We start from the raw sequence: 25,348 nt of genomic DNA, 5'->3' as shown, positions 1-25,348 counted from the left end.
CCAAGGACCAGTACAACCTCCAAAGACCAGTCCAACCTCCAGACTGACTGGAAGAATGACAGATCCTTGGACCCTAATGGAACCTTTTGGCAAAGACTTGACTCTGTGGGAGCCTGCTTCTCTCTGGGTCTCAGTTTCCCTGAGGCAGCATATCTCTCCCACTCTTGGGAAAAGCTTCAAATTAGCACATGATTAGTGGAGGTACTTACTAGTGGGAAGCAAGAAGGAACGGTCCTACCTCTGTAGCCCTGGTCTTCATGGTCTTCCATGGGACTGTGCCCCCATACAGTGGAGGGAGTGGTGGAACATAGTGAGCAGCTATGTATATGGTGGGGGGGGTGCATCCTCAGGCATAAGTGGCCCTGTGTCTGGTGGGTCACTTAAATGCTCTTGATTTTAAGGAATACAACTGTCTGTTTCCTTGAGTGCAAAATGGAGATAGATTTTGGATCCAGCTTGTGGGGGTCACTGCCAGGACTGAGTGTCATGAAACCAGTAATGCAGGTGGGCAGGGCAGGTGCTCTTAGGCAAGGAAATGATGACATTGATGGTTATGGTGGTAGTGATGGGAATGGAGGTGAGGAAATGGTGAGGGAGATTAAAGGGATGATGAAGGTGGTGGTGATAAAGGGATGGGATGAAGATGATGATGAAGATCATAAGGGAGAAGATGAGGAAGATGGAGATAAGAGGGATATATATGGAAGGTGAGACTAAGAGGAGGAGAAAGAGGAAGGAGAGGTAGGAAACTTCCACCTGCCCCAGCCAGTGCACCCAGTAACAGTGCTATGCACTGGCCTCCCTCTGCTGTCATCAAACTGTGCTTCTGGATGGGTTACTCACACTCAGCACTATCCCTCTGCTTTAGAAGCAACACCATAAGCATTAGGGGGTCTCAGGAGTCCCAGTAGCTTGGCAGGGTCTCACCTCCGCCGGCACCACAGTGAGTCCAATGCATCCATGTGACACATGCAATTCGACACAAGCTCTGAGAACCATCTTGGTCTCAGGCAGTTGGACCTGAGCCTAAGGGCCATGGCCAGAACAGGCTGTAACGGAGGAGAGATCAGAGGTGGTCCTTAAGAACCTGGACCCGGTGCCAGCTCTTTATCTATGTCTCTCTCACCCAGACAAGAGACCTCCGAGGTTCCTTACAGGCTCCACGTCCCTACCATGTCTGGATACATCCTCAGGGGTGCAGAGGAGATGAGGTTGTTTGCAGAGAGGGACCAGGACAAGGGGTTATGCCGGAAAACAAGGCTGCCAGCAGGGCCACATGCAGGAAACAGACCCCGAGTGCTTTCCCTTTAAGAGGAGCACAGCTATCTAACTTGGATCTGAGCTGAATGGGGCAGAGAAGCCCCCCAGTATAGAATCGGAGCCTCCCCCATCCCCGGGAGGTGCAGAAACTCTTAATTGGCGCTGCCTGCCTCCTGCGCCCGTCACTCCACCGGCGTCTCTCTGCGTTGCGTACACGGCAGCCCATCATTAAACCCGACACCAGGGAATTAATTCACTGGCTGCCATCACTCTGCTTCCATCACCCTCTCCCCTCACCAGCCGGGGTGCCTTGATCTTCCCCACCTTTATGTCCAAAACGCTGCCTGAGCCTAGCTGCTTCCAGGCTGGTGCCGACTGAGCCTGAATGACTGACTCACTAGGGAGGGAGCAAGGGCTGCTGGGCCAGCCCCCGGAACAGATAGGCATGTGCCCTCCTGGACAGGCTGGGGCTGGGCTGAGTCTGTGTCACCGGCAGGACAGGGAAAGCAGGACAGGGAAAGTAGTTAGCGACGACTCCCAGCTGGACCACTTCCTCTCTGATTGTCACATGGGCTGGAGGAGGGGGACACAACTTTTAAGGAACCCCTCACCTCCCTAGCCTGTACCCCACAATCTCCTGACTCCACAGTGGGTGTGGGTCAGCTAGGGGCTAACCTCACTGGAGAAGCGGTTCTGCTGGTCATTATTGGAATCTTCCTTTCTCTCTGGACCCCATGAGCTTTTGCAGGGTAGAAAAAGTGGAACAGGGAATTCAAGACCCCAGGATAGGGAATATGGATTATGGGGTGCATATTTGTGATGGGAGAGAGATTTCAGAAAGACACACCCCCTCTTTAGGACCCCTGCTGAGGTGAGGGTGGTCCAGAGAAGGTGGGTTAACTGGTGATTTGCCCACCACATGCCATGTCTCCCCACTTAATGAAGGAAGCTCAGATATCACAGCCATGCCTCACTCCAGAGACCCAGCTCAGCCTCAAGTTCTCCTTGCCTACTCCCTCCAGCGTCCCAGCCCCCTTCCCTTGGAAGACCCCTAGGCCCTAGTAATGTGACTCCTTTACTACAGCAAAATTTGCAAAATAAAGGGCCACAGGCAGCTCAGAGGGCCAGCACATGAGCTTTATTGAAGAGGGTTTGCCATACCAGGTGGTGCTCGAAGCTCACTCCTGGTGGTGGTACTGGGGATGGGCCCATGATGGGCTGCATGCAAAGCAAATGCTGTACCCACCTTAATCCTCCCAGCCCCTGGGTTATCTCACTGGCTCATGGAGTACTTTTGATGTGCTTTTTATGTGGGAAGCCTGAATTTCAGGGGACCCTGAATCACCTGGTCCACCCAGCAGCCCTGAGAGTGGCCTTAGAACAGGTGAGAAAAAAAATAATCTAAAAGCCAACAAACATGGAAAAAAAGATTCTTGAACATCTTCAGAAGTTCTGACCATTTCTTTTCATTAAGTCACAAAAAGAAACAGATTTAACGTGCTCCACACTCCCCAGGGGCCTTCTGACAGCCTAGAAACAAAGGGACACCTGGCTAGAACCTGAAGGCAGTGCCCCAGCACCTGCTCCTGCCTCCCACAGCCTGTGGCTTCCCGCCTCTCCAAGTCTACCTCTTCAGCCCCATGGGAAGAAGGGAGGGACTATGTGTCTGGGGGGAGGCCTATGTGGGGGATGAAGCACCAAACAAGGTTACCCCATGCCCTTACTCTGATGTGTGTAGACCTTAACATTGGCACATGCTTGCAAGGCTCAAAAGACCCCCTGCATTTCAGCCTGAGAAATTGTGCAGCTGGGCGCCCCTGGTCTTGCTCACAGCCAACCAGGTCCATACCTGGCACTGAACAGAGTCTCCTTGAACTACCAGGAGTGATCCCTGAGCAACGAGCCAGGAATAAGCCCTGAGAGAACCATCAGTTCTCTCCAGAAAGGCAAGAAAGAGATGCCTTGCTCCCTACAGCAATGGCCAGCCCAGAGTTGGTGACAGGGAGGCCAGCCACTATGGTCATGGGAACAGGCCAACTATCTGTGTTCCATGCCTGTTTCCTAAAAGCTTGCTAGAAGACCTGTGGACACACACAGGTCTGTGGACAAGTGGTGGGGGCAGGAAGCAGGTTAAGGGCATCTGAGCACAAGAGCATCAGAGCAGAGCAGGCAAGAAACCCTGAGATCAGAACAAGGAACATCCAGCAGGATGAAGAGGCTGGGCCCAGGGTAGCTGAGCTATCCCTGGATTTCCAAGTCCTTCTCTGGACAGCTGAGCTCTTCCCTGGAGGTATGCTGTAGATCTGGGGCTGTGCCTTCCTTCTTTTTCTTTGCATTGGATCGAGCCCTACGTCCCACATTGGTAAGGCAAGTAAGCGCTCTATCACTGAACCACCTCCCTGGCGATTTTTGCAACTTTTCATTTTTAAGTTTATTTTAGGCACTGTACTTACAATACTGTTAATGATAGGGACCTCTAAGAAGTTGGGGCCGGCATAATGCCAGCGGGTGGTAGAAAAAGACGGGTTCTTCTTCTGTGAAGGAGGAAGTCAAGACTTGAAAATAAGGGAAGTGAAATTTGGTGTGGGTGGGGGAATGCAGGGAAGGCTACAGAGAAAGTGCATCCCCTTGTGCTGCTGGGGACAGCCTGTTCCACTAGGAATGGAAGGCAGGAGTCCCAGCATGCCCTGCAGTGTGGGGCTGGGGCCTGCAGGGAGATGTTGGCAAAGGGAGCACCTCCAGAGGGGGTCCATGCCATCAGACTGATTGGGAGAAGGACCCTAGGGGCTTCCTCAAATAGGACCCTCTGACAAAAGCAGAAGCTGTGAGCCTCTGGCAAGGTCGTTACACTCTGGGGTGCTTTTCCCAGGGCAGAACCGGCAGCCACTTCATCCCAACATGCATGGAACTTAGAGCACAATAAAGCACAGAAATTGCATCCTACTCCCTACCTGGAGATCACTGAGCAATCATGGCCCTGAGCTACCTGTGGAACTCGACTCCATGGGGCCTCCCCACCAGCATCCAAGTCTATGCACTGAAACACGCATTTTCCACTGCTCAGCCTACTGGGATCTTGTTCACCGGCGTCGTTCATCACAGTAGGATGAAAACTGTCTTTGTGTGTGGCAGGACTGACCATGATAGGTGCTGAGTTTCCTCTCTGTGACTCACACTGCCAAGGTCAGTCAACCCCCTGCTCCATTCCAGCTTCCTAACAGACAGGGCCACAAGGACACGGCCACTAAAGGCTCATGTTGCCACTGTCAGGTGGTTTGAGAAAGGCTGGACCCTGCCATGCAAGAGTCATTTGTGAGGGCACTAGGGCATGCCAGCTGGCCCACCTCACCCCAAGGTTGGTTTTCTTATAGAGCAACACCCCCCACTCCACTGAAGAGGTATCTGGGAACCATCTATGCAGCCCAACACTTCCCTGTGTCCACTTGTGACTGTGTCCTTTAGAACCCATGACCAGACCCCAGTTCTGGAAGATGGTCCCCATACAATACACCCTCTGAGGGACAGAGAGCCCCTTTATCCCTTCCTAATCAAGCACTGGCTCCCACTCCCACTAAAGGGCATGGAAACCCTAAGGGGAGAGGGGCACCATGATTCTGAGCCTTGACAGGTCACTACTCCCTGCCTAAGTTTCTGGAAACCTGGATGTGTGTGGAGGGGGTTCAGAAAGGGCTGGGCAGGGACAATCATTGTCCGGGGGTACACTAGAATAGAACTAAGGGCTCCTAGAGACCAAAATGGCAGCTGCTAATGGGTCCTAGTGAGTCCCCCTGTTAGTGCAAACTTTGTGTGTACATCTCTGAGGAAACCCCCTTTCTATCCAGGTTTGCCTGTGTGCTAGGACTTAGCTCTCCAATATCCTCACTCTATCTTTCCCTCTCATTGTCTCTCACTCTCTTGCTCTCACTTTCTCACTCTTGCTCTCTTACCCTCTCTCATCTTTCTCTCTCTTCCTTTCTCATTTTCTTACTCACTCTTCTTACTCTATATTGCTTTCTCATCTTTCTCTCCTGTTTTCTCTCTTACTCTTTCTTTCTCTCAGAAATTTCTTTGGGGGCCCGGAGAGAAAGCACAGCGGCATTTGCCTTGCAAGCAGCCGATCCAGGACCAAAGGTGGTTGGTTCGAATCTCGGTGTCCCATATGGTCTCCCGTGCCTGCCAGGAGCTATTTCTGAGCAGACAGCCAGGAGTAACCCCTGAGCACCGCCGGGTATGGCCCAAAAAACAAGAAACAAAACAAAACAAACAACCCCCCCAAAAAAACAGAAATTTCTTTGGATCTAGAAGAAAACTTTTTGAAGGGCCTCCTCATTTCACCCATCTCAGGCCACTATACCCACCAGTTGGCTGCTGACACTGCCTGCCTGTCCCAGGACAGAGGGGTAGATGATGATCTGCCCCCACCCCCACTTTCCAGGGTCCTGCTTTAATGAACATCCAGCAGTCAGTGCTGAAGGACTCCTTCTTTCTGGGCCCTCAGCTCCAACTCCAAGCTCCATAGGACCAGGAAACAGAATACAGTGGATTCCCAAAGCAGAGCCCCTCTTTCTGAGAGCTATGCTCCTCTAAGTCACTTATTCAATAACTGGCACTAATTAGTAATCCTGTCCTTGTCAATTTAACCGCTTCTGCACATCCACCCACTTGAGGGGTTCCACTGAGAGGTCAGTACTGATACCCCTACTCCTCTAGCACCCCTGCATCAGTTGCCAATCCCCCTGATAGGCAGACACGGAGGATCCGCACTGTTCCCAGCATCGTCTCCTCCCCGGGTGTAGATGCCACATCTGTCCAGCATCTCACATCCACCATCTCAGTCCAGCTTAGAAGATGGAGAGGTGGGACCTGTGCTTGGATCCAGGGGTAAAACCTGGGTTCTGGCTACTCAGGATACTCATCAATTGATGCTCCCCAGTTCCACACTTTCCCTAAGACAATGTTAGAAGGCGGGAAGTCAGGAAGGGGAGGGCAGGGGTAGCTGCTGTTTGATGAAGACACTGCCTTGAACCTCCGATCTAGGGCACATCTGAGAGATCCACACAGGTACCACACCCTGACCAAGGTCCAAAGAGTTTATCTTGGGCTGACACTCAGTATATGCAGATCTCACTGCATGTGCTCAGCACACACACACACACACACACACACACACACACACACACACACACACACACGGTGTATTTTAATTACAGAGCATGTTTCTTGGGTGGGTGGAAAGAGAAATGCCTCCAGATCCCCTGAGAACCTCCACAAAGCCCCTGGGGAGTCACTGTCTACATAACACAGTGTCTCCCGCACAAGAAGTACCCGGGAACATCCGCTCCCCAGAAGGGAGGCCTCCGCCATGGCAGCTGATGCTGACAGAGGAGTCACTTAGATCAGAGAAGCAGACATTGCTGCCCTGAGACTGGGTATGACAGCAACAGCTCAGGAAGATTTGGGTCCCCTCTTGGGCACTGGCCTCCTCTGAACTGTGTCAGGGATAGCGAGCTCTGGTACATTCTACATCTAACAAAATTTTTCCCCTCATGGAGAAAGACCCATTGGAGGCTCTCAGAAGTCCATGCTTCTCAAGGCCTGTGAGAGATCCATACAGTGCACTGGGGTGGCCGCAGCAGAACTCACAGGCCCATATCCCACCACAACAGCCACACTCAAGCCATGCCTAGACTCAGGCTAGTCCCCTTGTGTCCTCAACATTCCACTGACTCCAGGATTCCAGAATATTCTATGACACTGAACCCAGATACACAATAGACCCACCCACTCTGCCCTGGATGCCTGAGAGAAAAACATTCCTCAAAGAATCACCCTGGTGGACACACACACACACACACACACACACACACACACACACACACACACACACACACACACACATCTTGCGCTGAAGGTCTCTATGAGTGATGGGGTCTCTGCCCTGTGGGGACAGCCAAGGATAACCCTAGTGTCTGTCTGGTGTGATATTTCCTCACTTCCTTCCCTCACACCTGAAGGCCTAGTGACTCCCCAAGTAAAGAGATTTGGGTGCTCAACCCCCCCCCCAATGCTTACTCCCTACCGAGACTTCCCAGGCTCAGAGGGGATGATGGCTAAGCCAGAAACAGTTACCCACAAATATGTTTTGCCGTCAGAAAAAAAACCAACAACTGGTAAAACCCACATGTTCAGAATCTGTGCAAAACACCCTTTTCCTAGAGACGCTGGATGACATGTGGGCACATTCACCTCTTATAGTAAGGCCTGGGACTCTTTAACAGATTAAGAACTTGCCCAGTGTCACCGAGCAAGGAAGGTGAAGGCCTGGATGTGAACCCAGGAATCTTCAAGGCCAAAGCCTGGGCCTCTCAGCACAACTGACCCCACCCTAAAGAGGCATATGGGGGGCTGACTGGAGGCACCAGAAGGGCAGATGTGGCAGCCCCAATTCCACACCTCTCTGGTTTTAATCCGCCCATTCACCACCTAATCCAGGGTGCCTCCTCCTTCTTGTTAATTGTCCTTTAGACTCACCAGCGCCCAGGAAGGGCCTCCCCCAGAGGCTGACACCAAGAGTCTGAGAACACTGTAGGGCTCACTTCCACCCAAGCAGCCCAGGCCTGGCCCCCACGTGGCGTATGGCTCAGGCAGCGATCTCTCATCACTCCGTAACAGAGTTCAGAAATCACCGGCTTGGCAGGCAGTGGCACTGAGACACGGCTCTGCCATTCTGTAAGCACCGCTGGTCCCTTCTGAATAAACGCCACCCTACATTAGACACCAGAAGTCGGTGAGCAGCCCTGCATGTGCGCGATGAGATTGCGAACGAGCGGCAAGATTGATTCTGGTGTGAACACGGGCAAAGCAAATGGGTTTTTGAAAACCCTATAATTTCCCTGCAACCCTTGACTTCCCAAAACACACATTTCTCGACTGCAGCACAGTTAGGTAGGCATTAAACAAAAATGAGGTAGTCTAATGATGATTTATGTGTAGGATAACCTTCGATAAAGTATCCCGCTCTGATTTCAGGGTAACTTGCAGAGAGGCCAACTTAAGCACACAATGCCACGTCCACAGCCGCCGCATGCTCCCGAGCACGGAGGCTGCAACTGATCTGCCGCAATTCACCCAGTGGGTGCTCTGCAAATGCACTAAATGGGCAAGCAAAAACGTGACACTTGCAAACACAGACTTTCCTGCTCGGAGGAGGAGCTCTCAGAGGAGCTGCAGGTGGAAGGTTCTGGAAGCCACAGTGTGGCAAGTGCAGAGAGCTGGAGACTGCAAGGGGCTCTAAGGGGATTCTGTACACCCACTGTGGTACCCAGCCCCACTCTCCTAGTATGTCGAGAGCAGGTTTCCCTCACAAGGTGCTGGGCAGGCACCATCCTGGCTGGGGACGAACTGTAGAAACCAGCATGCACTATGCAAAGAAAAATGGGAAGTCACACGAGAGCTGACAAGTTATTTGAGGACAGAAATCAAGCACTGGGCACACATATATCCTCCCCCCACCACCTAACTGTGTGTGTGTGTGTGTGTGTGTGTGTGTATGTGAGGGGTGTTCTGGCCAGCCATTGCCTCTGTGGAGTGGAGCTGATGTGACCAGGACACCTGACTGGGAAGTGAAGCATGAAAAGCACTTTGATTCGAGGACCTGTCACTCATCTTCAGTGACCAAAGCTGCCCATGGCCAGCACCCTCACATCCACTCAGGACACAGCCAGGCCTCAAGTTCCCGCTGGGTGAATGTTCTATTCTTTCTGGGCATTCCGGGCATCTCTGAGTGGCCGCGTGTGACTTTCGAAGGTGGCATTTCTCTACGCTCTGAGGAACACAAGGTGCTCTGGTTCTGAGGTTTCCTTCCTCCCACCCATGAGAAGCTCTGTGAGTTGAGCGTATGCTAGCCTCATTCCCTCCCCAACTCAGAACAGGATGAAGGTGGATCTGAGGGTGATCTTGCATCGGTAATACACACGTACAGGGATATAAAACCAGAAGGCACACGCTCGCACATATACTCACATATTCTCGCACACACACATACATACATTTAAACTCACACATATACAGTCACATTATTCACACTTACATATATATCCACACACAGACACACATATATTCATTCACATATTTTCGCACACACATAAGTTTTAATACATGTGATGGTAGCCTCTATCTCTACTTCCATGGCTGCCAAACTACAGGATGACTGTCCCCTGAGGTGTGTAAGTGCCTGGAAGCACTTCCTGAGGCTCCCTATAGTGCTGCCCAGACACCAGGGACAACAAAGCCTGGATAATTGGGTCACGGTGCCTGCAGTTGGGGCCAACCGCACACCAGATCTCCTTCCCTTGGTGGATTTGGGTCACGCTTACTATGTCCAGGTCAGTGGCCAACTCGTTTCTTTCTCCGCCCACCACCTGCCAGGTGGAGTTTAAAAAGGCCATAGTGCCCCATCCAGCATCAGGCCTGAGGAGAGCCACTTGGGAGGTGATCTGAGATGTAAGAGTGGATACCAGAAATCAAGACTGGACATCATGAAACTGTGAAAGCCAAGCTCTGATGTATTCAGGAGGATCCTCCCCAGCTAAGATTTTCAGCAGCCTGAGGCCTGATCTCCACCTGAAGAATCCATGGTTCCCACTTCGTTGGTGATTAAAGTGAGGCTTTCAAGGCATTTCTCAGGGCAATGAGGTTCAGCAGGCACTGCCTTCTACATTTCATCACCTCTCTCTCCCTCATCTAGGAAGCGTCTGCTAGATCAGCCCCCAAATTTGGAATACTGAATCTTCTGATGAGTTCACTGCAGGATGTGTGTGTGTTTTAAATGCATTTGCTGTTTTGTTGTGGTTATATTATTTTATTATTATTATTTTTTGCAAGACCATGTCAAGAGCATAAATAATGATATCTGAAGTCATAACAAATGACAATTCATTCTGTTGTTTTTAAATTTTGACCATTTTGTTTATAGTGCCAGGGGTCAAACCCAGGTCTCAGGTATGTAAAGCCTGTGTGAACATTAAACAGCACTTTTTTGTGCTAAGTCTGTACTTCTGCACCAGAAGGGCCCCAAGAGTCGTGTGCAGTTTCAATGAGCAATGATGCTGGAAACAGAGTCAGGTGGCATGCTCGTGCCCCATCAGCACAGAGCCCTTATGTGGTTCTGGATCTGGGGGTTTGTGTCCTGGGAGCTTTCTGGGCATCTCTCTGATCAGGTCAACACCCTCCACCATGATGCTAGCCACCCTCCCCATAACTGACTTGGCCCAAAAATTAATCTGAGACTGACCCAGGGCCTCTCTCCACACATGATGCTTCCAGAAAGGCCAAAACCAGCCTTCTCACAGGAGGACTCTGCACCCCTCTCTAAGATCTGCTCGATGGGGGGAACACCAAACCTGATGCTGCAGGATCTGGTCCTGTGCTTTCCTTGGAACCCCTCACCACTTCCCTATCAGCCCTCAGTGACCACCCCAGCACTTTCCTCCACGTATCTAAATAGTCTGGTTCCTGAGCCCCTCAATTTTGCCATAGAGAACCACATGACACCACACCCAGTCCCGTAGTCTCTCTGTTACTCAGCCACATGGAAATGAGGTCCCTTGAAATGCCTCCCATACTCTGTGTGACCCAGGCAGGTCTCCCTATACAACAGTGGCGATGCCTTAATCACCCTCTCTGGGCACGGGAGCACCTGATCAAGGGCCTCTGGTCTTTGCAGTAGTTATGGCGTGCGGTGGCGAGAGAGCACAGATCTGAAGCATGGTGGGATAAAGTGTGACTCTTGTTTTGAGCAGGGAACTGATGGAGTTGGGAAGGGGCTTCCCCAGCGGTACCCCCAGGAGGAGGCTCGTCTGGGCGATTGTGAGAGCCGCGCTGAGCAGAGACGGAGAAAGACATCACAGGCCCAGCAGTCTTTGAACCCAGCTTTGAACGTCGGGCTGGTCTCAGACACACAGAGCAGGCACGAGACTGGCAGTTCAGGGAGGGGAAAGCAGAGAGTCGCTGGGAAACATGCCCTGGGCATAGCAGGAACATGGCCACAATGCATCTGGGCTGGGGCACTTAAAAATGTGGAGGTGGCCCCGGTATCTGTGTGATGCTCAGTGCCCCTCTGCTCCGGCCATCTGTAGCTCACCTGTGCCACCAACCCAGCTCACTCTTGTTGGGACCATCTTGATATCAGGGCTGTAGATTCAAAGAGGTCCAAGGAAGTCTTTAGATCAGCAGCAAGAGCAATGTGCAGCGAGTCCATGGAGCCTGCCTTCCAAAGTCAGTCAAGGCCATACTAGGCTGTTTACCATGCTGATATAAGCCACATATGCCCACTCCATCCATCCACACTGGATCATAAATGCCAGGTGAGCAGCGCCACCTCTGTGCTTCCCAGCAGGGCCTCAGCAGAACCTGCTCTTTTTGTGCACACTATGGGCCCCAAGACAAGCCAGGAACTCTGGCCATGCACCCAGGACCAGAGCTCACACAAGTGCAGAAGCTAGATAGGACCCTGCCCCTATGTGAGATGGTCCATCCTTAGTGAGAAGTTTGCAGGGTAGAGAGACCCAGAGGGCTCAGCGCAGGCCCAGGCCATGATCTTCACAGTTGGGTTGTCTTGAGTGAGCCACTTTCCTCTGCTGGGCCTCACGAACTTCACTTCTAAAGCTGGGGGGGGGGGGAGGCAACAAAATACAAAACCACTGTCGTCTCTCCTAAAGAAGAGATGTGAAATATCTCGGCATGTATGAACTATAAAACTATTTCTATTAGCTTTATTATCATTTTTATTATTAAAGCATGAAAGAGCCCTGAGGATGCTAAGATGGAAACATGGTGTTGTGGTATGAGGACAGTGCTCAGGTGGGGGTGCACATGGGCTGCAGGCCCAAGATTAGATGAGACCATATGCTCGTCTGCTCTGAGCACCACTGGGCCCGAGCACTACATACATGAACATACACCCTCGATCCCGACACCCACAGATAGACAGCAACCTCCGCTGACCACAGCAGACAAGGAAGGGGTCCTTGGGAGCAAAGGCAGAGAGACAGATGTCAGGCCTCAGGCATACCAGAGAGGACACTGAGACTCCTCAGGAGCAGAAAAGAAGGGGGCAGGACACAGAGCTAAGGCAAGTGACAACTGATATCTTCCACAATCTGGTATTCAGTCAAACTGGGTAGAGTCTAGGAACTGGAGGCTTTGTGAACCCTGCCAAAGGCAAAAGCTGGGCTGCAGGGCAGGTATGGAGGACATGGGGCCTCCTGGATGAGAATCCTTGCAGTATGGTGGGGGATTTTCCAGTCTCTCCTCTGCCTTGACACACTGAGATCCCTGTACACTCCCCCCCACTCAGCAGACCCACAACTGCCCCCCACCACCCCCTTGTACACACACAAAAGTCCCATCTACACAGATTGAAGAGCCCATCTAGGCCTGTCCTATCTCGTAGTCCCGACCCCCAAGCCACGATGAACACTCAGGAGACTGTGACCAAGAGTGCGAGGGAGCCCAGTTTGATCGAACCAGGGCCACTGAAATTAAAAGCTATTAGGACCAGGGCTGGATTTATCTTCGTATCCAATAACATGCTCCGCAACGGGGACTGCGCAGATGGGAAATTAAACCACATCTTGGCTTCACTGGAGGCCTTAATTCTAATTTATGCTTGTGCAAAGCCCTTTGCTAACCCTCCCCCAACTTGCCTGCTCTGGAGAGCAGGATGGCTTCCTTCAAGTCCCGGGAGGGAAGGAAAAGGGATGAAGTTGCCCTGTCACAGGTGAGAGGGCTGGGCCTCTGCCTCAGCTGTCAGGGGAACGAGTAACACTGTCTTCCAGCCCCATGTAAACCCCCATGTAACCCCATCACTACATCTCCTCCCAACTCTACCCCTGAGCTAAATCTCACCTCCTGGGAAACCCACACACACATACAGTCACACAGATGTAGACAATCACAGTCACAGACACACTCAAATACAGTCACAGAAACACACGATCACACAGTTATATATACAGTTGCAAAGACACACGGTTACAGAGACACATGGCCACACTCAAAGTCACAGAGATACACCCAATCAGTTACAGAGACACATAGTCACAGATATAGTCACAGAGACAGTCACGAGACAACACAGTCTCACAAAGAGATATATATTCATATACAGCTAAAGACATACAATCACACTTATAGTCAGTCACACACATTCAAATACAGTCACAGTGACACACAATCACAGAGACTCACAATCACAATATACACTCACATACAGTCACAGAGAACAGTACACAAACACATAACCAGAGACATGCCCACACCCATACTCACATAGAGAGATGCACGCTTACACATATGCTCAAAGACAGACACAAATGCACTCACAGGGGCTGGAGGGAGGGATAGCATGGCGGTAGGGCATTTGCCTTGCATGCAGAAGGACAGTGGTTTGAATACCCGGCATCTCATATGGTCCCCCGAGCCTGCCAGGAGCGATTTCTGAGCATAGAGCCAGGAGGAACCCCTGAGCGATGCCTGGTGTGAACCAAAAAACCAAACCAAACCAAAACAAAGCAGAACAAAAAACAAGTGCACTCACAGACAGTCAGATTCAGACACACTCATGTACAAGTACGCACACAGATGGGTAGAGTCTATGGAGGACCAAGAATTTTTATTTTTAAGAAAACAATTTCCATTTTCCAAAATCAAAGTGAATGACCTACGGCCCCCACTTCTGGGCCCTCTCACCAGAACTCAGGGGAAGCCACAACCCCTTATTTTGGGAGTCTGTTAGTGCTGAGCTATAGAAGGATCTGGAATGATCATGGAGGGGGCTAGCAGGCAGATTGGGGAGGAAGATTCTCCAAGGTAGGAAGAAAGTAGGGGGTTCTCATGAAGTTAGCTACACAGAGCCCTGAGGATTAGCACCAAGCCCCTTCCTGATAATGATGCCCGCTGGGGCCCTGCCGGGCCAAACATCAAAGACAGCCTTGAAGCACCAAGAGCTGGTGCCAGGGGAAGGGGAGGGTGCAGCTTTTAGCCCTGTGGGCCTGGATCACGTCAACCTCCCTACACCCCCGTCTGACCTTGCCCTCTACCACCTCATGCCCACGGAACCCAGCATTGCAAGGCCCATGCCACACAGTTTCATATCCCATCCAAATTCTTCCAGCAGCCCAACAGACAGGTGTGACCATTCGCCCAGGTATTTGCGCCTGGAATTCAGAGTTCCCAGTTAGTTCAGTGGAGCAAAAAGCACTGCCCAGGAAGCAGCAATACAGAGAAGATGGCTAATAAGAACCAGCCACAGCCCAGGAGATGGGTAAGGGGTAGGAAGTGCCTTTGTACATGGAAGCCAAGCACCCCAACACTGCTGGGTGTGGCTCCTACAACAAAGAATTCATAGCTATTTCTGCATTAATGTGGTATACTCATGATATACACATGAACACATAATATATACATGTTTATATGTTGGCTCCTTCCATTATTATTCAATATCATTTCATCAGATATCATTTGCCCTACTTGGTTGTACTTGAAGCACCAAAGGAGGGGAGAGGGGAATGATTGGCCCAGCTAGTAAGCAATGGGGTGAGTTTCAAGCCTGGACAGTCTCATTCCAGGTTCTAGGCTTTGCATCACAGCACAAAGTCCCACAGCAATGACTGTGTCCCGTCTCCAGGGGTCGGTCCTGCCACCCACACTCAGAGGAACAGCTTCTGGGGTACCTGGTATCTTATGAACAGACACTGGGCAGTGCAAGGATGAAGTATAGGCTGGAAACCCAGAAATGTGTGAGAGTCCTACTCCATCACACCACAAATACACACACTAGAAGCTACATCATTGCTTTAAGACTCAGTTTCCCCTTTTGTGAAGGACTGTGTGTATATGCGTGTTCTATGTGTATCTGTGTTGTCCTATGAACCTTTAGCCAAGACAAAACAAATTATATGCCAGAATTTATTATTCCAGTGTTGATATTAGCGTGAACCCACAAAAAGATTCTGTCCTACGTCAATCCTAAAGATGGAATGGCCTATGAACTTCTGGTACAAGAACTCCTGGTACTCTTTGGGACTGGGTAGAACCTGTGTGAGGCTCTGCATTTGTTCTCCAGCCCTGCCACTGTGAAAAACAAATGAAGAAATGCTATGTCTTCACATAGTCTCAAGGTAGCCTTTGCACTGCAGCTGTTGACAGCCTGGACTATCTGTCTCACTTATGGGCACTGCCTTTGCAGATGTTTAGAGCTGCTCTTTCCCATCCTCCCTTGCAGGACATCCCCGCCTGCCCCATCCCTTTGGGTCTTGGGCTGGGTATAAGAACCTAGTCTCAGTGCTATAGAGTTCCATACAGCTGCCCTGCAGCATTCACTGGCTTCTCTTCTTGCAGCTGTATCCCCTGTGCCCTTCCCTTTGCCCTCAGAGCTTCTCCCTCCTCATGAGAACAGCTTCCAGATGCACCGAGTGTGCTATGGCTCCTTGGCTCAGCCATGCCCTGGGTTTAAACCCCAGGGCCTCCACACACAAAACATCCCCTTGCTAGCATCACCTTCCAGCTTGTAGCCTAACAAAAGATAGGAGAAGCGAGCTGCCCACCAGCATCCTAGGAGTGGTCAGTCCCAAGGCCAGAAGATACAGGGCTTGCCAAAAGCAAAAGCTAAGAACCAAGCATGTGTGCATGTCTCCATGAAGGATCCTCTGATCCTAGCTCTCATAGTGCAGAAGGCTCAGTTCTAACCCCCAACCTACCCTCAGCTAGGCCCAGATCTACAAGAGCTTTAGAAATGCTGGGGCTCAGTCCTGTACCACATCCTGGACCCAAGCACTGGATCCCTTTTCTAGAGCCAAATGACCCAGCCTCTTGAGGGATCCACAGAGAACACCTGGGCCAAGACCACTTTATACACAGCAAGACCCAGGTGCTCAGCATTTGAAGAAGGGAGAAGGGGCAGCATTTTTTAATACTCTACGGTACAGGAGCACTAAGGACTTGGGGTTTTCTCTCAAGGTTTCCACTGAAGAGGCAACCCCACAGAGGGAAAAGGGCAGTGCCAGGAAGGATTGACCATCATCCACCCAACAAGGGAAGGTGGCACTCAGACCAGTAACACCCCATAATGCCTTTCCATGGTCAGATATGGTCCTCTCATGCTCCAACCAACATGGGGGATAGCTCTTGGCCATGAGTCAATTCAACTGATCAACAATGAGGCATCTCTAAACTGTGGGACTGCGTCCAACGCAACCAGGAGCAGAGAAATGTAAGTTCAGCCCAGCCACGGCATGCAGGAGCTAGAACAGCTTTGCATACAGAAGGTGCTAGAAGCCTGGCCCATGCCTAGCCCCAAGATCTGCTCACAAGACAAAGCCCAGAAGCCAGGAATGAGGGAGACCCCAGTGCCTGGGTCTATCCTTCCCTCGCAGACAACGAACAGTCACAAAGGCAGACACTGAGACGCATTTCCATTCTGGTGCTCTGCACGGGACAGGACCCACTATCCGCCAAGTTCCCTTGCAGCACCTGCTGCCCTTACCTGGGGTGATGGGGACCGTGTCCTTCTCCCAGGACACCACGCTCACGTATTCCTGCACAGAGGAGGGGATGAGGCACTTGAAGACAGCCACATTGCCACGCATTGACCTTTGATCCTCCACTCGGACAGTGTAGGGCTCCCTGAAAACTGTGGAGATGGGGGGAAAGAAGGTGATGAAGCCAACTTAGATAGGTGCTGTGGGTGAGGGAGGGGCAGGAAAGGGAGCCCAGATCTAGCTCCCCATGCCTCTGCCTCCCCAACCCTCATGGCCCCTGCACCCCTCTTCTTCCTGTATGGCACCCCCAGGACCCCCTATTCCCTCTGAAGTCATCATCTGCAGGACCATCAAGTAACACTGTCACCTTCACAATGTGGGGAGCACTGACCAGCCGCAGGGATGATGCCCCCCATCATGAAGTAGCTAAACAGGAACAGTGAGGGGGGACCCAAGCCCCAGGGAAACCAGACTAGAACCCCAAGCTCAGGTGCCAGCATCTGTAAATGTGTGGCATTGAAACTGAAGCACTTGGGGCCAGAGCAATAGTACAGTGGGGTGGGCATTTGCCTGTCACACTAGTTCAATCCCCTGCATCCCATATAGTCCCCTGAGCACTGCCAGGAATCCCTGAGCAGAGAGTCAGGAGCAATCCCTGAGCACTGCCAAGTATGGCCCTAAAATCAAACAAATAATCCATAAATAAATGTCAGGGTCTATCACGATGCTGCCAGCAGGCAGCACCTCCAGAAGGTGGATGCTAGACAGGCACCACTGAAGGTTAGACACTGTCTCTGGCCAAGGACCCCCTACCTGCCCAAATGGGAAATGGGCTCTATGAGGAAGCCCTTGTCCCAGCACCCACCCTCCAAGACCACATTCTCCAGCCCACCCCAGCTCAGGACTACTTTGGGGATTCTGTGTGTCTCCAGTCATGCTGCTTCTGTCTTCCACTTGGCTCCCATTAGCTCAACACCCTCCTCCACCTCTGCAGAGAAGACTTGAGGCACCCAAGGGGTCACCAACCCACCAGTTCTGGACCCACGGAGCCACCGGGCATCTGCCTCCTCAGGCTCTGCCAGGGTTGCCAGGGAGATGCAGGGTCCCACAGCCCCTCGAGTGGCTAATTGGCTGGGGCCCCCGGGGTCTGCTGCCCAATATACCTGTGGGCTCAGAGATGCAGCTGTGTGTGGTGTGGGGGCTGCAAGGAAAGCACGGAGGAGGTGAAGTGTAAAGAACTGGGGTTGGTGAGTCCAGGGGGCCTGCGGAGTTCAGAGGTCACCAGAGTTCAACAGAGCACACGGCCACTGTGGGACCAAGTAAGAGCTGGTTCCTCTTGGGGAGCCTTGGCACCTCCACTTATAAAAGAAACAGGACTGGAGAGAGAGTCCAGAGCACTGTGCTGGCCCTCGCACCAAATATGTCCCCTAAGTATCACCAGGAGTGACCCCTGAGCACAGAGACAGAAGTAAGCCCTGGGCATCCCCAGATGTGATAAAAAAAAAAAAAAGGTCAAAGAGGGGCTAGAGTCCACACAGCTCCCAGATGGCTGGGCAGGAGAATCTTGGCGGCACGGAACCCTGCCTTCCGCTTCACCCCTGAACCCTTCACTGAGGCTCGGGATGAGCAAGGATGGGCACAAATGGAGGTGGTTGGTGTGGGTGATGGGAACAGGGCAGAGGACCCAGTCCTGGAAGGCGGATTCTGGGTTTGAGACCCCAACACATAGCTTCCCAGAACTCAGATCAGAACAGGCTCTGGGATGCAAATCAACACCTGAGTGAGTTCCATCCATTGCCCCCCCACACACACACACCTCCCCTGGTTCCCTGGACCCTCTCCAGGATCCCCAGTTGGGGATCCTGACAGACCTGCCACTGGGCACATGGGGGCAGGCTTCTCTGGGACTGCACTCCAGGGGTATCAAGGCATTACAAGCTTGGGGGGGGGTGGCAATTTTCTAAGAATATTTCCTGCCCTAGCCCAGAGAGCCCCGAGGACAAACATCCCCCAAGGTCAGAGTTTTCTCAGTGCCAGAGCTAAGTCAGACCCAGGGACTAAGCATCAGTCCTAGGGAGGAGAAAGAAAGGAAAGAGAAAGAGAGAGAGTGAGGAGGAAGGCGAGAGGGAGAAAGGAGGAAGAAATGAGGAGGAGGAAGGGGGAAGTGAGGATGAAATGAAGAGGAAGGAAGGAAGAAGAGAGGCAGGGAGGGAGGGAGGGAGGAAGGAAGGAAGGAAGGAAGAAAGGAAGGAAGGAAGGAAGGAAGGAAGGAAGGAAGGGAGGGAGGGAGGGAAGGAGGGAGGGAAGGCAGGAAGGGAGGGAGGGAGGGAGGGAAGGAAGGGAGGCAGGGAGGCAGGGAGGAAGGGAGGGAAGGAAGGGAGGGAGGGAGGGAGGGAGGGAGGGAGGGAGGGAGGGAGGGAAGGGAGGGAAGGAGGAAAGGAAGGAAGGAAGGAAGGAAGGAAGGAAGGAAGGAAGGAAGGAAGGAATGAGAGGGATTTATAGAGACCCCACCAGAAGTGGAGGTGAAGGAAGCCAAATGGAAGAACGAGACTGAGTGAAAGGGATCTCCCACTAAGGACACACAGCCAAGGGCAGGGCTGAGAGTCCCACAAAGAGCATCCCCATCTGTATTTCGCTTCTGCACCCTCTTGGGGGTGAGGGTGGGCAGTACCTACCTGCTTTGACGCGGATATTGGGGCTGCGGATCTTTCCGGCTGCATTCTCAGCAGTGCAGAAGTAGTCATTGTCGTGGATGAAGCTGTTGAAGGCGGACGGGGTGAAGGGGTAGAGCTGCAGCGTGCCGTTGGCGTGCACGTGCCGAATGTGTGGCACGTCGTAGATGTCGTCCCCCGTGGCCAGGTACCATCGAAGGGCCGCACTCGGGGAGCCGGCAGCTGGACAGGGCACCACCACGCCCACAGAGCTGGAGAAGGTCACGTGCTGCAGGGAGGCATTCACAAAGTACAGGGTGCTGCCGGCATCCTCGGGGCGGGCTGTGGGAAGCAGGGGAGAGGCAGGGTTAAATTAAGGGGATCCCCAGGTCACATGTGATCAGGCGACATCCCAACGCCAGCCATTCAACAAAGAGCCAAACAAAGGGAAACTGAGTCCCTGTCTGCCTGAGAGAAACTTCCAGGTATCATTTTTTTATTTGGAGGGTGCAGAGAGAGAGGGTCATTCCTGGGACACTCAGCCACACCAGGCAGCATCTTAACACTGCATGGCTCCAGCTCAGCTTAAAGGCCTCCAGGGGCAGCATTAGTGGTGCTTGGGATGAACTTGAGGGTCTTACATGCTCCGATCTCTCGGGTCACCTCCCTAAGTCTAGCACAGGACTGGCAAAATCCTGATGCCAATCTCAGTGAGTGGGGACAGGAGTTGGTAATGCACCCTTTTCCACCAGCCTCATGTCAAGAGAGATGCTGCGAGAGGAAGGAGAGGTTTCCCAGTGACAGCCAGACACAGCAAGCTCATCACTCGTCACCGCTCCATCCACATCATCTCTTTCCCACTATCCACTTTTCTTTGGGGCCTCAGGCAGTAGTGCTGGGCTATACCCCGAGTAGCTCAGGTTGGCGCTGTGGGCCTGATGGGTTCTGTGCTCCAGTTTAGAAGTGCTTAAGGCCACCCCAGGGCTACCCCTAACGGTGCTTGTGGGGCCACATGGTTGCAGGGATTCTACCCAGGGTCTGGTGCATGTGATACCTGCAGGGTCTGGACCACAGTCAAGTGACCTTGTGCTCAGAGCCCAGTTGGTGTGGTTGCACCCTGTGGTGGAGATCATTTAGATGACTGGCTGGAGCTGATAACAGGCTTCTGAGCCTTTGCTGACTAGGGATTACAGAGCATTTACATCACACCCAGAACCTGCTTCTTAACCCCCTAGTAACTGTATGTGAGGGTCACAAAATATCTATCCCTCAATATCATCTTAAAATATTTTTCTTGGGGGGTAGAGCAATAGCATAGTGGGGTAGGGCATTTGCCATGCACGTGGCCCACCTGGATTCTATCCCCAGCATCCCATATAGTCCTCCGAGCCTTCGAGAAGTGTTCAGAGATACAGAGATTAGCATGGCCCCTGCACAAGGATGACACGCAAATTCGTGAAGCGTTCCATATTTACAAAAAAAAAGAAGTGTTCAGGATCAGAAGTAATCCCCAAGCGCCACTGAATGTGGTCTAAAACCAATATACACACATGCATTCCTTGAGCCAGAGCCATAGTACCGTAGATGCTTGCCTTGTACATGGCCTATCTGGGTTTGATTCCCGGCACCCCAAGCTCAACGAGGAGTGATTACTGAGCACAGAGCTAGGATTAAGTCCTGGGTACATCTTGATGTGACCCAAAATCAAATCAAAACATCAACGAAACACACTCCTTTACGAGTTAGTGTCAGCAACTGTTCGATTTGGATTCCTGTTTCATCAACCTGTCTACCCACATAACAATGTCTTGGGCAAAAGGTGGAGCACAGTGGAGAGGGTTTAAGAGGCCCTAGAAGAGAGATGTAAGGCATCAGGCCACATTCATATTCCCACTCTGTTCTGAGGAGAGAGGACGAGTGTGGCTGTTCCCCAGGGAGGACGACCAAGCCTCACTGGTCAGATGAGTCTCATCAGAAGCCACTTCGAGGCCATGAGCAGCAGGGTTGGGGGACGAAAGGATGCATCAGGCCACACAGTCACAAAGGTGCACAGTTGGAAGTCTGAGAGGGGGAGCCAAGAGCACTGTTCTTATGTGTCCACACACAGCCCTCACTGTGACAGCCTGTGGAGGACAGATGGACACGGCAGCTCTCTGGGTCAGAAGAGTAGCCAAGGGGTGAAGGTGAGTTGTTTTTCTGTTTTTGTTTTTTTGTGTTTTTTTTTTCCAGAAGGCCCAAAAGGAGTCTCAGCTCATAGGAGCCTAATAGGCATTTTCCAAGATGCTGAAGCAAACCACTGAGCTACTTGGCAGGCAGAGGCTTTTCTAGGGAGCCACTCCTGGGGACTGGCATTTCTAAAAACGATCCTTAGCAAGATGCACTCAATAAGCAGTGGCCAAACATCTGCCACACATGGGCACCATGGAACACTGTCTTTTCTGCTCCCAACAGCTCAGAGAGTTAGGGGTTCATTATCCCTGCTTCTGGGCAAGGAGACCTTGTCCTGAGAGAGCAAAGCAAGTTGCCTGAGGAAGGGCTGGGAACAAGTGGTAGGCAGCGGGCCAGGCACCTAAGCCGACTGTGCTTCTGTCCTCTTCGCATACAAGCTGGCCACCAGCTCCCACAGCCACTGGGAAAAAATAGTCCCATGAGCTCAAACAGAAGCACACACAGAAGATACACATACGCACAAACCAGCATTCTTGCAAATTCACAGGCACATGAGAATAATTCACACAATCACACACACAAACTCACACAGATGCATAATCACATATATCCACAGATATAAATGCACATGTGTGTGCTCATGCCATGGAACACAGGTGTGAGTCCACAAAACCACATAAGCAATCACACATATGCACGGACATACCTCTATAGACCCATTTCTGCTCATGCAATGCATAAGCACACATGTTCACAACCCTGTACATGCGCAATTCTGCCTGCAAAAGTACACGCACGCATGCATGTTCGCAAAGGTATATCCACACTCACATGTGGGCATGCTCCACACACTCCCACTTCTCCTAGGAGGGATCCCTGTAGGACTCAACGTTTCCAATAGCCGACAAACCCAGCCTGTGAAGCTGGGTGCCACTCTGGAGCCCTGGGTGCACCCTGAGACCCTGGAATTCATCAGATACCCTCACTGCTGTAGCTTTATGAATCCCCAGAGCCAAAACATATCAAGTAAGAGAAAGATTCTGCACTGCCTGATGGATGGACCAGGAAGCTCGAGATAGGACTGGAATGAAGAGAAATCTGGGAATTGTCTTATTTCAAGGGTTAGTGCAAGAAGACATGGAGGATGTGGTGAGTGGGCAGCTAAGACAGTAGTGACCACTGCCCCCCCACTCCCCCATGGGTCAACCTGAGAGACCAGGACTCACCCTCAGGACACCCAGAGACTTGTGCTATAATTAGCCTCATCTTCCTCATAGAAAAATGAAGGGAGCAAAGGGAACAAACGTCCCCATAGTCACACAGCAGCTGGGGAAAACAGTGGTCTGGCCTCAGAGTCCCAACGGAGAGATTCCTTTACAGGAGCCCAACAATATCTGTCAAGTTCCAGAAGTGGGTCTTTCCAGGCTGGGCCTCATTCTCCAACTCCTTCCCCCAGCTCACTCCCAGGCTCTTCTTCCCTTTCCTGCCTGCTAAGAAAGCTCCTTCCCCAGGACACATGGCCTTGTGCCCAGAACACCGAGACCTCCGTGACAACTGTTGTCCAGCGGTCCTGCCAAAGCCAAGGACATGGGGGGCTCAGCCACACCAAGTGGGGAAGATTTCATTGATGAATTGACCGGGATACTCCGGCCACCTGTCCAGGCTGATGAGACGGCAGATTTATGGCCAACGATAAGTAGCCTCATCTTTCTCTTTCCCCACATGGGAACGGCTGTCTTCTGAGTCTGGGGGAGCAGGGGGGGCAGTAGACAGGCCATTCATTTCAGTTGCGGCTCTGACAGTGCATCGCCATCACGAAACATTGCCTCAGGTGTAAGACAATAGCGTTTTGCACTTATGTCGGGTTCATACGTTACCATCGCAAGGCACCTGTCAACAGGCTCACCAGGGCCCTTAAATAAACGTTAAGTTTGCTGTGCCCTGCCTGCAGACAAGAAGGAGCGTACCCATCCACAAAAGGGAAACTGAGGCACCCAAGTAGTTCCAATCTCTGATATGTGCCAAGAGTGAGGTATGTGGTTACTGAGAACGACTCTCAATAGAGGGGACAGGGTGGGTGGACAGTTCATGATCCTGGGATCTGGCAGTCTTTATGGTGGTGCTCCCCCTTTAGCCTTGTCAAGCTTGGGGTGCTCAGAGGGTCCCAGGGTCCAAGACAAGGCCCTTCTGGATTATCTCCCTTTTAAGACTTCAGCCCTGGCTTGCTGTATGAGCTCAAGAAAACCACACAATCTCTTTGAACCTAGATAAACTCATTTGGCTTTCAGTTTTGGGTTTTGGTTTTTTTTTTTTTGGGGGGGGGGTGGGGGGGATAAGTGCAAACCCAGCTGTGCTCAGAACTCACTCCTGACCCAACACTTAAGAATCTGGTGGTGCTCCAGGAACCATATGGGATTCTGGGGGTCAAACTCGAATGCCCTCCCCACATATCCCTGGCCCTGGATGTCTCATTTGTGGAGGGGAAGGATTGTTCTCTCGCCTGCTCCCCAAGGCTGCCCAGTTCTTATCAGGGAAGGAGCAATCCTTGGGCCCCAAGAATGAGGAAGTGTGAGTCAGAGAGACAGGGCAGTTATTCTGTACTCCCCAAAGGCCCTGGGCCATCTCAGGCCACTGCTGAGAACCCTGTTCACTGGCCCCCACCCCAGCAGCCTGCAGACTGCTCCTCATCTACTCCCTTCCTCTCAGCTGATTCCTCCACGTGCTTATCCCCAGGACCTTGCATGCCTGATCCAAGAGAGTTTGGGGCCTCTGGGAAGCATTTACCAAGTATCAAGAGCTCAGTAGATCCTGGGCATAAATGTCTGTGGGGCTAGAAGACCCCTATACCCAGCATCCAGAGCCCCAAAGGCAGCAGAGGCAGGAAAAGGCCAGTACAGTCCGAAGCAGTACTGAGTGAGGCCTGTGAGGCCCAAGTTCAGGAGGAAGCACCAGCAGTGACCCAGACACCAGAGAAAAGGCTCTGGGAGAGTTTGCAAACTTGCAAAAGCAAGTGGTGAGCTTCTGACAGATGAACAGATGGGCACAACTCACTCCTGGTCCAGCTTGAAGCCTCCTGACCTGGCTCACAGCACTGTCTTCTCCAGAGAAAGGAGCTGTATAAGGACCAGCCCAGCACCTGACAAGTGGGACTCTGGACGCTGCTTTTGGACCTTTAAGAGAAAATTTGGGTGTCTGGGGACCATACACCCAAATAGAACAGTGGGTAGGATGTTTGCCTTGCATGCGACCAACCTGGGTTTGATCCCCAGCAACCCTATGGTCCTCTGAACCTACCAGGAGAAATTTCTGAGAGCAGAGTCAGGAGTAACCCCTGAGTACCATCAAGTGTGGCTCCAAAAGAACAATAAAAGAAAATGTAGAGATATGAGGATGGGGCCGTCTCTAATCTCATCTCCTGGAGAGGAAGGAAGCTGTGGGGAGGACCACAGGCCCCTTTAGAGGAGCACAGCTGGCAGCTGGCACAGAGGGGCCTGGAGATTTACCTGCTCAAAGTCTCACCAGGCTCCTCCATAGCTGCTGGAAGTGCTACCAGCCAGTGTAAGAAACCAGTGCTGGGGGCCAGGACCCTGGTGTTGTCTTTAAATTCCAGCCCATGATCCAAGCTTTCCCCCTCCAGACAAGTCAGCTGAGAGGTGGGGGGGGGGACACATAAAAAAAAGCAATGCCGCCTCTGTCACACAGCCAGCTGGGGTCAGAGTGGGGGGAAGG

At 51.9% G+C, this 25,348-nt stretch overlaps 2 protein-coding genes and 1 pseudogene across 2 annotated transcripts in view; 2 read left to right on the top strand and 1 right to left on the bottom strand.

Annotated features, from left to right (window-relative positions):
* Positions 1-25,348, top strand: part of UBE4A (ubiquitination factor E4A) — a 626,538-nt gene that overhangs the window by 163,060 nt on the left and 438,130 nt on the right. The window lies entirely within an intron of this gene.
* Positions 1-25,348, bottom strand: part of DSCAML1 (DS cell adhesion molecule like 1) — a 241,203-nt gene that overhangs the window by 205,508 nt on the left and 10,347 nt on the right. Inside the window, 2 exon segments of the mRNA XM_049778199.1 lie at positions 16,805-16,951; positions 19,475-19,792. Coding sequence (XP_049634156.1) covers positions 16,805-16,951; positions 19,475-19,792 — 465 coding nt within the window.
* On the top strand, positions 20,830-20,925 carry LOC126017176 (uncharacterized; annotated as a pseudogene).

The sequence above is a fragment of the Suncus etruscus genome, chromosome 8 (assembly GCF_024139225.1).
Source record: "Suncus etruscus isolate mSunEtr1 chromosome 8, mSunEtr1.pri.cur, whole genome shotgun sequence".
Taxonomy (NCBI): Eukaryota; Metazoa; Chordata; class Mammalia; order Eulipotyphla; family Soricidae; genus Suncus; species Suncus etruscus.
The sequence above is the reverse complement of the archived record's forward strand: the minus strand, read 5'-3'. Positions and strand labels throughout refer to the sequence as shown.